Source organism: Acipenser ruthenus, chromosome 1 (genome assembly GCF_902713425.1).
Source record: "Acipenser ruthenus chromosome 1, fAciRut3.2 maternal haplotype, whole genome shotgun sequence".
In the NCBI taxonomy this organism is placed as follows: domain Eukaryota; kingdom Metazoa; phylum Chordata; class Actinopteri; order Acipenseriformes; family Acipenseridae; genus Acipenser; species Acipenser ruthenus.
In genome coordinates this window covers 36956714-36974898 of record NC_081189.1, presented here as the reverse complement: position 1 = coordinate 36974898, position 18185 = coordinate 36956714, and the positions used below count along the sequence as shown (strand labels likewise).

Sequence of the window (18185 nt, the reverse complement as noted above, 5' to 3'; positions counted from 1 at the left end):
AAAAATGTACTACTTCACTTCCACATTGTATTTACCTATTGCACATATGATATAGACCACACATTAAAAATACATACAAACCATTAAAAATACATACTTTTATAATTACTTTCTTACACTTTACAACCACTACTTATTTTTTACTTTTGACTTCATGTTTAAACACCATTCTATCAGAAAAACACCCATTTCTAGCTGGTGGTATGGTTTGAAGTTATGCACTTTTGTACTTTTTAAATTTGACTTCAGGAAGATGTTAATCACCCTCATATGAGATGCTTATGTACCCTGCAGTCATGCCATTAATATGTGGTTGTGTTGTTGTTTCCAGGCCCCCAAAGCCAGGCACCCCAGAGGCAGCTAAAAAGATGTCCCCACAGGTTTCCAGTACGGCCGTACAAGGACAGATCAAACAAGGTAACTACAAAGTACTGTCTTCAGTGCAGCATGCAGGGAAAATGACAGAGGCAGAGGCTAAAGTTATAAAAATGAGAAATTTCCAACCTAGCCTGTCAACATCTGTCCTTGAACCCTGCAAGCTTTGAAGTAGCATTATTCTTAACTCTGTGAGCTGTTCTGCTATCGGAGCACCAACCTGGTATTGCAACTTAATCTCTTTTTGTAGTAATGGGTATTGGGAAAAAAACAAGTTTGTGTGCTGGTGCCAGCAAAAGAATGTTTTAAAACAGTAGACTGGGGTTTAGTCATCTGTAAATGCAAACTCCCGACCTTGATTTATTGTTTAATTGCACAGTTCTTCATTAACTCAAGTGTGCTTTTTTTTTTACACAAATAAAATGCAAAATAATAAATGAAGTCTCCTCAGCGTACAGAATCAGAGTGCAATGCCAATGTATTTATAGTAGAGAATTATAAATACCCACAAACAAGAATAATCCAATAATGAGTGCTGAGTGTCTCTGAAGTCTAGACATTTATTATTTAGTTTGTGTTATTTTAATACTGGTCCCAGCAAACTGCAGGAAGTTTACTTCCATCGCTATTGATCCAGTGTTCCCTTGTTTAAAGGTATATCTCCTATATATCTTTATATTTTATTTATTTAATTATGTTTATAAAATACATAAAAACAAACAGAACAGAAACATACTAGATATGAACTAGTGTACACAAAGGGCTCGAGTCAACTATTGGCAACCAGACTGAGCACAGAGGCCCATCAATCCTTAGTGTGACTTATTCATTAACGTCAATTGTGTCTTTTTGTAGTGATCAAAACAGCAATGGATCTTAATGTCATCCTTAAATTAGATATTTAGATCTGTATAGATCATTATAATAGATCCCAGGGTTACTGTAAAAATCACTTTATAGGTCGCTTCCCCCTTTTTGAGACTTAAATTTGAGGAAAACACTTTTTTTGTGTTTCAAAATACTTTTTTTTTCCTACATGTTCAACACCAATAAATAAAGAAAACTACACAGGTTTAGTTTCGAAATAACCCTTTGTAACATTTTATTCCATGAATAATTTTACAGTGTTTTTAGTTTTTTTGTTAAACTGCTAATGGAAACTTTATTCAGTTTTTCAAAATAATTGGTTCAAGTCAGTTTAAGTACAATGTCAAAATACATCAAAATATAGATATAATACTACTACTGTAAATTCCAGTAGTAACAATGGGGGAGTTTCCATGTGTGGTTATTTACACGTGAAGTGGCGATGAGCGTGCACATTTGGGAGAACAGCTTGAGAGGATCAGGTTTGTGGTCAAAAATAACGGCCACTGTAAATATCATTTACTCGTGAAACGTATAACACAGGAAATCCACGCCCATTTTCACATGGAAACCCGTATTTCACGTGAAAACGTCCACTGCTTCCAATCCAGACAGCCTTGGGAGCATACGTGAAGGTCTCTGGCACAGATCTCTATAATCCACCGGTTTTCAGCCATGTTAGCCATGCAATAGCTGGGTTGGACAGTTTCATTATATACCTCCAGGTTAATTATTTTCTTTTTTCTTTAATAAGTCATGTAATAAATTTGTTGAAATATTATTCACTACTAACAATATGCTACCCCACCAATGGACATTTGAAAAACAATTTGAGCAAGAGCAGTAATTATTAAACAACCAAGCACTAGGCGTTTACAAATCACAGCTTTATTACATTAGCTTAACACTGTGCTTTAAACAGTTTCTCTCAAACAAGATGTTACCTGACAACCATGGATTTCCAGATGAGATTCTCTCGTGTACCTGTTCTCTGTGCATGGAAACCACATTTTCCCAAGCTGTCTGTGAAAACAGCATGAGAACACTACGCGTGGCTAATTTGCATGTCGACCTCCTTTCCCCTTCATTTGCAATAAACTGAGCCAATGGAAACCCGAAATGTATAGGGTCATTTTTCATTTGGGATGTGGTTTCAAGCCAGCAAGCAATCCTTGCAGAGCTGTTGAGAGAGTGCTCAGCTCCACCATCACTGCCGGTAGTGTCAATGATCGCTCCGTCTGAACCCTTGCAGACAGTGACTGATGAGATATATGACATGCTCTCTATCGCTGCCTCAGAGGAGGTAGATGACCAACTAGTCCTCCCATCAAATGATGAAGAGGCTGACATGCCAGTGACACAGCTCTCGCTTTCGGCCAAGCTTATGCCCTTAATGCAGCGGGCGACTGCAGTTTTGCAGGTGCCCTGGCCTGCAGCACAAACTGAAAGGCTGTATGAGTTACAGTCCACCTGGTAACACCCGGCTACGGCCGTGGCGGTTTCCCGTTCAATGGACTTGCTGTACAGGGTTTCTGATGTGGACAAGTTGGGTCTTAACCACTTTTCGCCAGTAGAAGCCCCCATTGCTTCACTGGTTCAGCCTGCTAACTTGTCCTTGCTTTTCAAGGACGCAGCATGTCCGAACAAGCAATGCAGAGTGACTGAGGTCATTCTAAAGAAAGTCTACACAGCTAGCGCTTTTTCAGCTAGACTGGGCAGCAACAACAGCTTTCGTGTAGCTTACCAAGCTCATCTTAACAGAACCTGCTCAGGCTGTCTAAGCTTCGTGGACAAGCAATAGGCAGGAACCTGGCAGCGTTGGTGGCTGCACGCAGACAGCTTTGGCTCTCCCAGGCACGAGTGCTGGATGGAGATAAGTTCCTGTCACCCCGGGTCACACTTTTGGCGGTAGACGAAATGCTACAGTAGTCACAGCGTGCAAGGGAATCCGCCAAGGAGTTGGTGCGCCTTCTGCCAAAGCACCCACCGCCACCGTGCAAGCCTGCAGCACAGTGACACCCTAGGTCACAACTGCAGAAGAAACCAGCGTCGCAGGCTGATGCCTCTTCGGGCGGACCCGTCTGAAGACAGTGTGCTGCCGCTTTCCGTGGGGGCAGGCGCGCCTTTAAGCGTGCATAGACAAAAGACACAGGCTGCACCTCAGGCAAAGCACCAGTCCTAAGACATTGCTGCCACAAACCCAGCGCTCCTTCTCCAGGAGACACTGGACTACTGGAACCAGTGCACCACGGACCCCTGAGTTCTCAACATGGTGCAAACTGGCTACTCTCTCGAATTCCAACACGGCCCCCCTCAATTCCGGGGTGTGACAAGAACATCTGTCACAGACAACCAAGCTGTCAATCAAGTGACACAGGAGGTAGCAGTCATGCTGCAGAAACAGTCCATTTGCATAGTAGACCTCTCCGACACAAATGGGGGGTTCTATTCCAGGTATTTTCTAGTGCCAAAACAGGGTGGCGGCCTCAGACCGATTCTCGATCGCAGACAGGTAAACCTGTTCCTGAGTCAGAGACAGTTGCTGACAAGATGCTGACTATGCAACGGCTGTTGCAGTCCATCAGGCCAGGCGATTGGTTCACCTTGGAGCACCTAAAGGATGACTTTTTCCACATCCCCATAAACCAGCGTACAGAAAATACCTAAGGTTTGCTTTTCAGGGCATAATGTACCAGTTCAACTCCTCAACTCCCTGGACGACTGGCTCATCTGCGCAGGGTCCCGAGCACTAGCGCACAAACTCACAGAACTCGTCACCAACCACTTACATCGGTTAGGTCTGAAAGTGAACGATGCAAAGAGTCGACTAGCTCCCGCCCTGATAGTCACCTATCTGGGAGTGCATTTGGACTCAGAGCTCATGTTGGCCACCCTGTCAGAGGACAGGGTGGAGAGAGTAACCGCCTGCCTCGAGTTGTTTCAACTTGGCAGGGTACTTCCAGTAGTGGTTTGCCAGGGGCTTCTGGGTTTGATGGCTGCAGCATCGACCCCCGGGTCTTTTACATATGCCGCCCTCTGCAGCTCTGGCTCAACTGCAAGGTTCATCAACCGGTGTTGAACCGCAACAAGCTTGTGACAGTGTGAAATCACTGTCTACAAGCACTCTCCTGGTGGAAACAGCCGGCTTATCTACGCCTAGGCGTAGCGCTGGGCAGCGTCACCAGGAGTGAGGTCATCACCACAGACGCGTCCAACTCAGATTGGGGCAGAGTGTGTGGCAATCCCCGAGGGAGGGTCGACTGACATTTATTTAGACATAAAAGTATTTTACCTAGGTAGTAATAGTTTTTTTTTTCATTTCATATATGTGGTCTGACTGTACAGTAGACCATTTTAATGGGGCTAAATACTATAAAATAATTGCCTTTCATGCAGTTTTAAAATACTTACAAGGCTGTAACACCCTAGGGTATGCATCTGTGTGGCACATAAATTAAAAGCTAGTTGCCATGCAGATATCTTGTATGGACAAAATAGAGTCGGCCACAAGTTAAGCAAACAGACAATTTACATCACAGTACCAAATCTGTACACAAGCTTGGTCCCTTTGTGATACCATTATAGAGTAATGCTTTGGGATTTATTTGTGTCCACTTATGCAGGGCCTATGGTTATTTTCACTACAGAAAGACGTGTCATGTAGTGACCTCTAAATCTTGGTGTTAACCTTCAATTGTTGAGGCACTGTTGCCAGAAGGACTTTCTCCTTTTTCATATGCTAATTCATTCCACGGCGTAAACCCTTCAGAATTTATTGCGGATGTTAACAAGAAAACACATGCCTTGGCCGCTGACACTTTTCATAAGCAAAGATGTTTTTTTAATGACGTGGAATAAAATAAACAGCCCTATCATATTTAATAAAATTTAAAAAAAATCATAATGAGGGCTTGTACAATCCAGTAAAAGTGTAAGTATTTATCTTGCAATAGCTGTCGTTTTTTAAAATCTTCTTCAGAGGCTTAAGTAAACGAGTCTGAAGGTTTTTGCTATCAGTTGTACTATTCCAGGGTTTAGTTTGATAATTGGAACTTAGGAGAGAACATTTAATAATCAAATGGGCAGAATCCTGCAGTACACATAAGGTAGTAAATATTATCAGATCACTGTATATAAACTGCAGTGCTGATACTGTTGTTTTCTCATAACGGAATAAATGTATAAATGAGTGCATTTGAATAAATGTTTTTGAATTATTTATAAATGTAAAGCAGAAATAAATGTTGCCTATGGAGTCGTGTTATTCATTTCATACAATCTTTAAGACAAACAAAGCAACGGTTACACCATTGCATGCTTATAGCTTTTCAGTTTCATGTTTTGGTCATGATTAGCTGCTGAACATGTTTCTTTGACACGCTGACAATCGTTTATTTGTATTGCTATGGTATGGTGTGAGTTATATTAAATCTTTGTTATATGCAGGGATATATGAGTTTAAATATATTCAGCTGGTTTGATTTTACACTAGGCTATCTTAGCACTAATATTAAAATACATTTTTTGGTTAGAAGTCTTTCTCAATGTCATCAGGTTTATCTTTCAAACAAATGTATTACTCCAAACTTGTAAAAGGCTATATTAGATATCTTTTGACGAGCAAAAGAACATAGATTATACATTTAACCTTAAACAACTTAACAATGTTTACATTAAACATCAAAAAGGCTTCAGAAAAAGAGTATTATATTTGAATTAAAAGCTCTTCGAAAGCTTTTGTAATAAGGATGTAAAAATATTTGAATTTGATTTTCTCCTTTAAAAGAAAGATTACATTTGTTTAAAAATGCATGTTTCGAATGGTATGCTTATCACTATAATTTAACAATTACATACATTTTAAACTAAATTTACCAGTAACTAAAGAGAAATAAATAAAAAATAATAAAAAAAACTAAACTGAAATTATATCATGACTTGAATTAAATAAATAAATAAATAAATAAATAAATAAATACTGTATATATACTTTACCCAGACCTTACCTTAGACCAATCCCTTCATATTGGACTATATATATATATATTTTTTTTTTTTTTGCAGGGTTGTACTATAAACCTCTTTATAGCCTCCATTTATTTTATTTTTTTTTAATCAGCAGCCATTTTAGTTAGGTGTTTAATGGCATGTTAATAAAAAGGGGGTTTACAGTATATTAATACTGTCTGTTAGTTCATTCTTTTCCACATAATCACTAACTCAATTTTTCTTCCTCTTAAATGGCTGGACTTTTATTTTCTCTTTCTATTTATCTTTCCTTTCCTCTGCAAGCTGCTGCTGCTGTTGCTACTACTGGCCCTGAGGCTGTTCACTCTGGCTCTGCTTTACATACTTGTCCCTCAGTCAATGAAGGTACTTTCCCTGATTGTAACAGCTCTTCGCTCACTTTTCTGCACATTTGTGTTTCTCATTAACCATGCGAGCTGTGTTTCATTGTGTTGTGTTGTTTTTGTCATTTCTTGTTATCCTGGCAACACCCAACATTGATGTGTGAATTGCTTGCTTCAGTTAACACGCTTCAGTTCTGGTTACTCTCCACTTTTTCAGCGTTTTTCCCAGGTTACAGAATTCTCCAGGTGCTTGGTTGGGTCTGAAGTATGATGGTAAAGTTTTCCCATGAACTCCAGGCTGGTGTGAAAATAAAGGTCAAATGGTTAATAGGGATGTCAGCGCCTTTTTCTCTGTGTGTGTATATACAGTTATAGTCAAAAGTTTACATACCCCAAAGGAAATGTATAATTTCTAGAAATTTCTCAAACAAATGAATGTAGGAAAAATCTTTTGTAGCAAAAGTTTTGCTTTTGTGCTTGATTTTATTCTTATTTAACCATTCTAAAGTAGATTTTGATGTGTGCTTTGGATCGTTTGGATTGGCCAATATGTTTTGGTATGCTATGGAATCAATTTGACCATGTATTGGAACTAAATTTCTTTCATAGAAGGATATTACCACCTCCATGCTTGACAGTAGGTGTATGGTGTTTTTTTCACCTCGCCAGACTTTCTCCAAATGTAACGACTATCAGCATGACCAAACAGCTCAATTTTTGTTTCATCACTCCACAAAACCTTTGACCACAACTCATACACATCATTCAAATGCCGTTTTGCAAACTTTAATCGATTGAGACCTTCACCATGCAATACTCGACCTATGGTTGAAATGGAAACCCCAATCCCACTTGCAGCCAATTTACTTTGAATATCTTTGACAGTCAATCTCGTATTGTTATTAACCTTCCTCACAATTCTTCTACTTGTTCTTGTTGAAAGAACCTTCTTTCTTCCAGACCGAGGGAGCATTGTGACAGTACTATAAGGCTTGTACTTCTTGATAATAGAAACAATAGTTGAAATTGGGATACTCAAATGCTTGGGAATCTTCTTGTATCCTTCTCCAGCTTTATGACAATAAATATTTTTCTGCCTAAGGTCTTCAGATAGCACTTTACTTTGCCCATATTGACTTATTGATAATGACAGCAATCATCCTATGCCTAAACGTTTTATACTCTAAGAATGTTCACCTACAATCCAGCATTTTCTAGACTTTTCTAGAATTAGGTTCTGCATTATCATATTGAAATTTCTAGCACCTTTTAGACAATACAATACTAAAAGGGTACGAATACTTTTGAATTAGCATTTTTGGAGTTTTGCAAAAAAAATTGCTGAAATAAATAATTGTAGACATCTATTTCTTCCTCATGAACAAAAGCAAAACTTTTGCTACAAAAGATTTTTTCTAAAATTCTTTGTTTTCGAGAAATTTCTAGAAATTATAAATTTTCATTGGGGTATGTAAACTTTTGACTGCAACTGTATATACAGTCAACCCTCTTTATACCGCCTGGTAAGGGCCATGGGCAAAAACGGGCAATAAGCGAGGGTGCCGTTATAGTGAGGGTCAAAAAAAACAAAAAAAAACACAACGTTTTTGCAATAAATTCAAAAGTGTTTTTTTTATACAATTACAGTATCTCCAAGCCATTTTAATAAAACATATTTTTTAAAACTAAAGTACTAAATAATAAAACGTCACTAGAGCTGTATTTCCACATACAAGGCAGGATCAGTGCCTGCACTAATGTCGCATTTCGTTGTTTAAATTCACCATTTACACACATCAATATTGCCAGTTCAGTGTGGCAATTTGGCAGCTTACCACTATTTACACAGAACTCGCGTTAACATAATTTGCTAGTGTTCAGTTCCGTAATCAAAACAATGATGCCTTTGGTACCTGCCTGGTATGCGTGATATTTTTCACTTTACTTTCTGAATATCACAATAGACTAATGAAAAGATTGGAAGACATACAGGTAGAATTTAGCCATCACTTGCTTTTTATTACGTAGAACACCGCATGTCATTGTGGAGTACAAATTAGCATCTCGCACAGTTCCATCAAGTTGTGCATTTATCTCTCCTTTTGAACCAGCGCGCATTTTAAATGTTTGTAGTCAAATCTCCCGCACAATCCTCTGATTCAGTCGTCCTTATGATGCATTGAAGAGAACATTAGTACTTCTATTACAAACTACAGTACTACTTTAAGAAGGATAACTTTTTTTGTAAAAATGCTGACGACGACAGCTGACAGCAAAAGGTGCATCCTACGATTGTGGCCATAAACACGGGTTTATAGGTGTTTTGTACATCGGTCACAGAGACCCGGGGATTGGAGTGACTGCACATGCATTTAAGATTTATTATATATTACAAAACCATAAATAAGTGCTACACGTTTATATAAAATAATAATAATAAAAACACTGGTAGGTAATGTTACTCACAACTTACAATACCAGAACCACTATTTATTTATTTATTTATTTATTTATTTATTTATTTTTTAGCTAATATTCATGATGTAGTGTACAATTAAATTGTTCAAAACTGTCGGCTGACAGTATTTAAAAATACTTTTTTTTTTTTTTTTAATTGTACTGATAGTTTGTGAATTGGTGACGGATAAAAATGCTGAGCGTTAGTGTGATTCGTAATTTTATTGGATGCAGAGCTCCAGAAAAAAGACGGGGTGAGGATGTGATATACTATACAGGGAATCATGGTGGTTGAAATTCTGTGCTGGAGATGATATAATAGAAAAAAATAGAAACAAAAACATGCATGATAAAAATAGCCAAAAAAATAACCAAACCACCAAAGACAACATTATCCTGCTAGATGCTTTCAAAACAGGCCAAATTTGGCTGGAAAAATGGCAATCTTAGCGTCTGCTAAGAAATAAATAATAATAATAATCTCAGCACTGGGGCAGTAGCCTAAACGTCGCATGCGAGACGCATGCATTACCTATTAAAATGAATGTACCCTCAAGTTCAATGTACAATAGTTCCTATAATTTGTTTTAGAAAAATATATATTTTAATTGGCGTTCCGGTACTTTAAGATTTAGGACTACAACACTGAAAGCTCCCTTACTTCTTTTTCGGACCAATTACTGCCTGGGTCACTTGCCATTTTGTTGGATTTATTTCTTCAATCAACACGTGGCGGAACAGGAAATTGCGTTTACTTGGGGGGGAAATCCACACTGAACGCAAAATGCGGTGGCTGTGACGACATTGCAGTTTACACTGAAAGTAATGCGCTTCAGTACCTCGAGAGATTGTTCAGTGGCGGAATAAAGTGTGGCTGCATTTTACCACCATTTTCCATTTACCGCATCAGTGCCGCCACAGGCATGGCAAATTGCTTCAGTGTAAACATGCCTTAGTAGACCTACTTTACAACAGTAGATCTACTAGTGTCGTTTTATCATCTTTCCCCATCTGTATGAAACATACACGGTTACTTTTGAGGAACTGTTTATACTTAAAAATGAAAAATAATTAAAAAAAAAAATACACTCATTTAGTGTCAAATCATCCAAACAACAACCATAAAAACAAAGCGTATGATTTTTTTTTTTTACTGTACTAGTCATTTAAATTTTAGTGTTTGTGAAACGACTGTAAGCCTGCTGAATACTATCCCCCATTGAACGATGCCATCTATTTATTTCACAAAGCAATTTAAGCTCAACAGCATTCTTTTTTAAGCAGTTAAAAAAAAATGTTGAATATGTACAGGCAAACACTTTTTTAAACGAAAAGTAAAAAAAAAAAAAAAAATTCTGTTTACAAACCTGATGCTTTAAGTCAGCCTTCATTTGTGCAAAACTTGCACGTAAACAAACCACTTGCGGTACTTTTTTTTCTTACTGTGGTTTATAAAAGTCACTTATTTTAGACTGCGTCAAGCCTTTTTCAGCTTAAACAAATCGACCCGTTCCATCAAGGTAAGCCATTTGTTTTTAGCCATTACAATGTCTCCAGTTGTCCGTCGATTAACAGAATGCCTCACTTAGGTCAGAAAACATTTCCATACATTTCTGGTGTTAAATGTAGGGTCGACTCGCCATTTTGTACTTTCTGTTTTGGTTTGGGAGCGGGAGTGTTGATGACATTGCTATGAACGATCAGTTAACAACGAATTAGCAAAGCGAGTCAAAGGTTAACTGCATAACTTTGTTGTTTTACTTGGCCATGATTATTTCGCTGGCGCTACAATGAGGGAAACTACAATGCTTATATTTACGTTTGCTTGGCTTGGGAAGTTGGCAGATGAAGGACAGCAGGGTGGCAATATAACGGATACAAATATGTTTTTATATTATTGGTGACATTTGTTCAGAGAGTATAGCTGCCTGTGTGTGTGTATGTATATGTAGTTGTCCGTCGATATATATATATATATACACACAGGCAGTCCTCGTACTTACAACACAATTGGTTCCTGAAAGTTGCGTTGTAAGTCGAAGCGTTGTAAGTCGAAGCACATTTTCCCATAGGAACAATGTTAGAAATTGGGGTTACGTTCCTGACTCTGGCCAGATAATATCTTTTTACAAAAATGACCCATTATATTGTACTTATGCAAATATTTATTTAACTCTTTACACTCAGCCTGTTGATTTCGGGGCGCCGGCGCCCCGGTGGTTACATGCATATTATTACTCAGTCACCTACCTGGCTTGTTTAAAAGCACAGACTCGAGGCTTTCCAATGACGTATTCAGTGTGTGTATGCGGTACTCCTAGTCAGAAATATGATCGCCTGAAGTTAAGCCACTCATCATGTGACAGAGTTCACAGCTTAGGTTTCGTTTTGAGTCATTGCTCTTATCGGACATTGTTAGGGCAAATAAATTCTTAAAAAAAAACAGTACATGCATTACAAAATAATAATAAAAAAAACCCTAAGTGACTGAGCTATGGCGACCACGACAGGTACTGCGGTTCGGACACCGAGCATGTGCACATGACGCATGGTTCGCGTCTTGCCGTGTCGTAAATGCCGTATCGTCATTGTAAAGTCGAAGCAGGGTAATAATGCAAAAGGATCCTTCACTAATCCACTAGCCCTTAACACTCAGTGCAAGTCATTTAGTGAAATAATAATGACAGAGCACTCATGTTTCCTACCATTTGAAATGTGTTTTATTAAGTTGTAGACACGAATATGTTTGGGTAACAGCAGAAACAAAAAGGGGTTGTGGTTTTATTTATTTGTTTTGCTGTTTTCTGTACCCTGACAGGATGGAGTCAGCTAGCTGCCATGCATTGTGTCATGCTCCCAGATTTGCTGGGGTTAGACAAATTCCAACCTCCGCTACTGGAAATGTTAGCCCGCAGGTGGCAAGATCGATGCTTGGAGGTAAGAACTGACGTTTGCTCAAAAGTGTGAGATTTAACAGCTTTGACACTTTGTTTAAAGTGTGCAGATATACAGGCATAATCATTCTAGGGGGAAAGAAACTGTAACACTTACCAATTAGAAGTGGGGATATAGCAAGTGGGAACATAGCAGTTAATACATTTGAGTCAATATTTAAAGGTGTAGTGTCCCAGTTTAAAAAAATATATATTTTCCTTTTTTTTCTCCATTCCTTTACTGTAGATCAGCCTGGTATGCTGATTTACAGTTAGTAGTACTGGTATAACACACATTACCATTTGTTTTTTATTAATTTCCTTTTTTGTAACTTAGAGTTCAACAATGTGATTTATAACCCCAACTACATCAGCCTTTAGTACTCAGGACTTCAAGGTGATGTTGCATTTCACTCCCCCCCAAAAGACATTTTACTCACATAGTGTCTAAATTGGAGAGTAAATTACTCAATGACCCAAAACCTTATCTGGCGCACTCTATATAGCGGCTGTTATTTACAGTAGATTAGTTGAATAAACTCCACTGTGTTCAACCTAATGAAGCTGTATAAATGAACAGACAATCTTATTTGAGGATTATTTACCACAGAAGTTTCTGACAAATGTACCTGTCTGCAGCCTTTGATTAACTGCATGCTTTTGTTGAGTAGACTCCCCTTTGGTTAAAGACTTTGAAGTTATAGTTCATCCATGTAACAAAACAATCTGATATTCTTTCTTTTAAGACAACATTTATTTTTCCCAGTGTAAAAGCAGAGAACTTGGCAGTGACAAATTAATAGTCAGGTGCATGATGAAAAATGAAAGCCCTGCGTTTGGTGTAAAGTTGCGTTCCCCTTTTTGAAATTTCCCAGGATGAAGAACACATTGTCATGTCTTGGACTCGCCAATTTGAGTCTGCTTACTTATTCTGTTTCAGAAGTGCAGTATGCTGGATATTGGCTCAGTACCTACAATTTGATAAATGACTAGATGGCCTTGACACTTACCTCTGCTGCTGTGGCAGAAATTCTGTTGAATGTGCAGCTTTGAATAGAAAGATATGAGGGACTGGAGGGGGCAGCAGCTGAGATTTCAACAGCTTAATTGGACGTTCTTGTTTTCAGAGAGTAACACAGAGTTTTCTCTATATGTGTGATACACACTTCTTAAAGTTGTAGTCTTTTTTAAAATTATTTGAATCCTTACAAAAAAAGTGTCTTTTAGAAGACAGATTTTGATTTGATTATATCATTAATTTATTATGTTTTTTTAGTTTCCTGGTTGTGTTATGAGACAGTTGTTCATAAAAGATGAGAATAAGTTAGGGTTAAAACAACCCAGTACTCCATCGCAGTACACCTTAATTCTGATATTTTGTCTGTTTTGCCTTGCTGAATAATAATCCCATAGCTTTTTATTTGTTAATGGCTTTATTCAATCCTCTCCACTAAGACTTGAGGTTACCATTTGTAACATGGCATTAAATGCATGATATAACTACCACATAGTTTGGCATGAATGTAGTTATCTAACCATACTTCAATCACAATCAATTTAAAGCAGACAAAAGTAACAAAACATTTTCTCATCAGTTGCCTCACAAGTTACATTTCAAATTTAAGAGTAGATGGGCGGGCAGCAGTTTCAAGGATGCCTTAACACCCACAGCAAAGCTCTCTTAATCAGCACTGACTTGATGATCTAGACTGTGTATGAAGAAAGAAATGGCCTCTCTAGCACTCAGGGTTGTACTGAGACCATTAAGAGAATGTGTTGCTGTCTCTCTTGTACCTAATCTTGGAAATGCGTACATGGCTTTTTTTTTTCTTTTTTTTCTTTTCTAGTACCCAATGAGCGCCTGAAATACAAGCCTAAACACCAGGGCTTGCAGTTTTAAATTAATATTAAAGGCAAACCCTGCAGTTACAGGTGAAATAACACATAGCCGATGGAATAGAAACACATATTGTATTAAGCACTGGTTTGATTTTTGTCCAAACAACATTTTCAGCAGGCTAGTTTTTATTATTATAATTTTTTATAGTGTGTGTGTCTCTCTCTATCGATCTATCTATCTAGCGATTTACTCCGTTGCTGTTCCTTAGGTGAGAGAGGCTGCCCAGGCCTTGCTGCTGGCAGAGTTGCGAAGAATTGAGCAGACAGGACGAAAAGAAACCATAGACCTTTGGGCACCGTATCTGCCACAATACGTTGACAGCGCCATTTCACGTAAGTATTATTACCACTGGAGAGAAAACTAATTTTCACCAAGCAAACAGATTCATGTGCACATCACAGCACTGTAAATAGGTTTTCACATAGGAAAGATATTTTGGTTTATGTTAAATTAAGCTGATATACAGCCTGCATTCTGTGGCCTGTGATGAATCTCAATATCGTCTTCAGAAAAGACCACACACTGTATGCCAGTGGTTCCCAACCCTGGTCCTGAGCACCCCATGTGTCTTCTGGTTTACTTAACTTATAATGCTATAGCTAACTTAAAATCTGCAACTATTTAAGAAAACAAGTAAAAAGGTCTAATTAAGCAAATTATTAGTTCAATTAAGAGTCTAGTTAAGTAACTGAGAGCTCAGTTGGAATGAAAACCAGAAGACACATGGGATCCCTAGGACCAGGGTTAGGAAGCCCTGTTGTATGCAAAACCAACATTTCTGTAATTGATAGATGCCTCAACTTAATTAAAGTGTGAAAAAATTACTTCCAATGCTGAGTAACATTTTAACCACAGCTCATCAATGTAATCTTACTGGTTTTTGTCCTCTTTATATTGGCATTAAAAGTGTGTGCCACAAACCATAACTAAGCATTACATTTTCCAGCAGCACATATGCTACCTTCAGTCACATGTTGTTTATGGGTCACCCAAACCAGATAAAAACTGTAAAAGTATTTAATTCTCAGTAGATGTGTTCAGACCATGTCTCAAATGCTTATCCATTCTGATGTTAAGCAGTGACCGGATCTCTGGTCATCATGATACACAGTAGGTCACAATCTGAAGCTGCTCTCTTACTCCTGTTAATTTTACTGTACACACATGCCAAGTCCCCAGAGCAGGTTTTTGCCCACTTTTCCACTAGGGATTCTGAAAACCCATACATGCAGTGCCTTGCAAAAGTATTCAGACCCCTGACCAATTCTCTCGTATTACTGAATTACAAATGGTACATTGAAATTTCGTTCTGTTTGATATTTTATTTTGAAACACTGAAACTCAAAATCAATTATTGTAAGGTGACATTGGCTTTATGTTAGGAAATATTTTTAAGAAAAATAAAAAACTGAAATATCTTGCTTGCATAAGTATTCAACCCCCACACATTAATATTTGGTTGAGCCACCTTTAGCTGCAATAACAGCTTTAAGTCTTTTGGGGTAAGTATGTACCAGCTTTGCACACAGTGTCAGAGTGATTTTGGCCCATTCTTCTTGGCAGATTTGCTCCAGGTTGTTCAGGTTGGTTGGACGACGCTTGTGGACCGCAATTTTCAAATAGTGCCACAGATTCTCAATGGGATTGAGATCAGGACTTTGACTGGGCCACTGTAGGACATTCACCTTTTTGTTCTTGAGCCACTCCAATGTTGCTTTGGCCTTGTGCTTGGGATCATTGTCCTGCTGAAAGGTGAATTTCCTCCCAAGCTTCAGTTTTTTAGCGGACTGAAGCAGGTTCTCTTGTAGTATTTCCCTGTATTTTGCTCCATCCATTCTTCCTTCAATTTTAACAAGATGCCCAGTCCCTGCTGCTGGTGTGTCTTGAGGCATGGGCAGTGTTAGGTTTGCGCCACACATAGCGCTTTGAGTTTTGGCCAAAAAGCTCTATCTTGGTCTCATCTGACCACAAAATCTTTTCCCACATCGCAGCTGGGTCACTGTCATGCTTTCTGGCAAACTCCAGACGTGCTTTCAGATGGTACTTTTTGAGTAACGGCTTCTTTCTTGCCACCCTCCCATACAGGCCATTGTTATGCAGAGCTCTTGATATGGTTGACTGGTCTGGACTGCACCATTACTCCACTCCCAGCCACTGAACCCTGTAGCTCCTTCAAAGTGATTGTTGGCCTTTCTGTGGCTTCTCTCACAAGTCTCCTTGTTTGAGCGCTGAGTTTTGAGGGACGGCCTTTTCTTGGCAGTGCCTGGGTGGTGTGATGCAGCTTCCACTTCCTGATTATTGATCCAACTGTGCTCACTGGGATATCCAAACACTTGGATATTATTTTGTACCCTTTCCCTAATGTATGCATTTGTATTACTTTATCTCTAACTTCTGTAGAATGCTCTTTGGTCTTCATTTTCCTTCAGATTCACAGCCTGACCAATGATCCTTCAACAGTGGGGTTTTTATCCAGAAAATGTGGCAGCAACTTTAATGGTTCACAGGTGGAGGCCAATGTTAAGGTAATTGTGTCCTCGTTAGGGCAATTTCTTTCATTGGTGTAAACTGGGAGCTTCCACAGTACAGGGGTTGAATACTTATGCAAGCAAGATATTTCAGTTTTTTATTTTTCTTAAAGATATTTCCCAACATAAAACCAATGTCACCTTTACAATAATTGATTTTGAGTTTCAGTGTTTTAAAATAAAATATCAAACAGAACGAAATTTCAATGTACCATTTGTAATTCAGTAATATGAGAGAATTGGCCAGGGGTCTGAATACTTTTGCAAGGCACTGTATAAGTGTCTGAATGTCTTTCACTCAAATGTTACCAGCACTGTGTTGACCTGAGGATCTAAACCTTTATACTCAAGAGGTTTCCATCTATTTTGCAATGAAAACTGGGCAGTAAAACATCTATTGCTTTATCAAAATAAATGCTGAACATTAAAAATCAAGAGACAGTGACACTTTAGGGTCTGCCCCATGTTAAAAATCCTGCCTGCGACCTGACCCTTTAAGTCTTTTTACTCAGGCACTGTAAGAGACAGCCTTGCTGGCAGGGCACCGTTCAAAAGAGGATTTAAAACAAGGTCGTATTCGTGTATTTCCGGCATTGGACTATGTCGAGAGAGCCGTGAATGCAAGTGTTTTGCAATGTTACTGCTGCGCTGTAAGACAGACCTACCAAAATCTTTACAAAAGAAGAGAACTGGCAACATCAAAGGCATAAGGACCTATTTTCCAATAAATATATATTTGATTGGGGTTTGTGGCTCAGATGTTAGGGTTAGGTTGCTATGGTCGCCACCTTGCTGGGCTTGAAGCCACAGTGAATAGCTCTATCTTGCACTACATGAGCAGGGTCTCTGGCACAAATAATTTGAATGTGTTTTTTTTTTTTTTTGCGTCTTTTTGTTTTTATTGTGCACATTTTTCAATTGTTCAGTTTTTTTTTTGGTTGGTTTTGGTACATTTTGTATATATGGCCATAATTCCTTTATTTATTATCCAATCTGTTAAAAAAAAAAAAAAAAAAATGACCATGTTCCCTTTCGTTTCAACATAATCTTCAGGTTTTAACAGTACCAGTCGCGGGCCAATTAATCTGATGAACAAAACTGACAAGCACTTAGTTTTTGGCATTTCGCTGTTTGAGTTGTGAAAAAAGAAACTAGTAATTTTCTTATTTATAGGTGTTGCATCCGGAAATATATTTTAAAACTGTGTAATTCTCGCCTGTCAGGCAAAAAGGTACTGGAGCTAGGATCCAGTGCAGTCCGGCACAAATGAACCTTTACCTGCAGTAATATCTGCTGCTATCAGTAGTAACCGGACTAAATAAACACATCATGTCATGTTTCTGGGAAATCTTCTTTTGGCGCGAAGTGAAGGTACGGTTATGCACAACAAAAAGGCCAACCAATTGAATGTTGGCAGAAGCTGGGAAGAGGCGGTTGGCCTAGCAACTAGTAGCAGCCCTGAGTCTGCGTCAGTTCAAATGTTTGCGGCGTTGAAAAAATCAGTTTGGCCATTTAAAGTCTCGAGGTGGTTCCAGTATTTTATGACTTAGCTTGGCGTTTACCAAATATGACTGACGGCGATGGCATATGGCAGCATCTCCAGGGTCTGTCTGGAGTGTGTTATTGGTACCCCACCCCTACCAAAGTGAATTGCTTGTCAAATGAATCAGGCTGAGTGGCCCTAAATGTTCCTTGCTGTGCTGGTATGGTGACATTGCTCCTTGTATTTTTACCATTTTATAAATTCTGTATAGCCGCTCCTTGATTTTGTATT

The 18185-nt window shown here is 38.5% G+C and overlaps 1 protein-coding gene across 4 annotated transcripts in view; it reads left to right on the top strand.

Moving 5' to 3' along the window:
* The window catches only part of LOC117421231 (WD repeat-containing protein 7-like), a 217864-nt gene that overhangs the window by 65466 nt on the left and 134213 nt on the right, over nucleotides 1–18185 (top strand). For 2 of the 4 annotated variants that reach the window (XM_059024567.1, XM_059024573.1), the window contains 4 exons: nucleotides 332–417; nucleotides 6535–6615; nucleotides 11869–11987; nucleotides 14092–14215. In XM_059024567.1, coding sequence (XP_058880550.1) covers nucleotides 332–417; nucleotides 6535–6615; nucleotides 11869–11987; nucleotides 14092–14215 — 410 coding nt within the window. The remainder of the gene's footprint in view (nucleotides 1–331; nucleotides 418–6534; nucleotides 6616–11868; nucleotides 11988–14091; nucleotides 14216–18185) is intronic. The other 2 variants (XM_059024571.1, XM_059024576.1) reach the window with 1 other exon arrangement.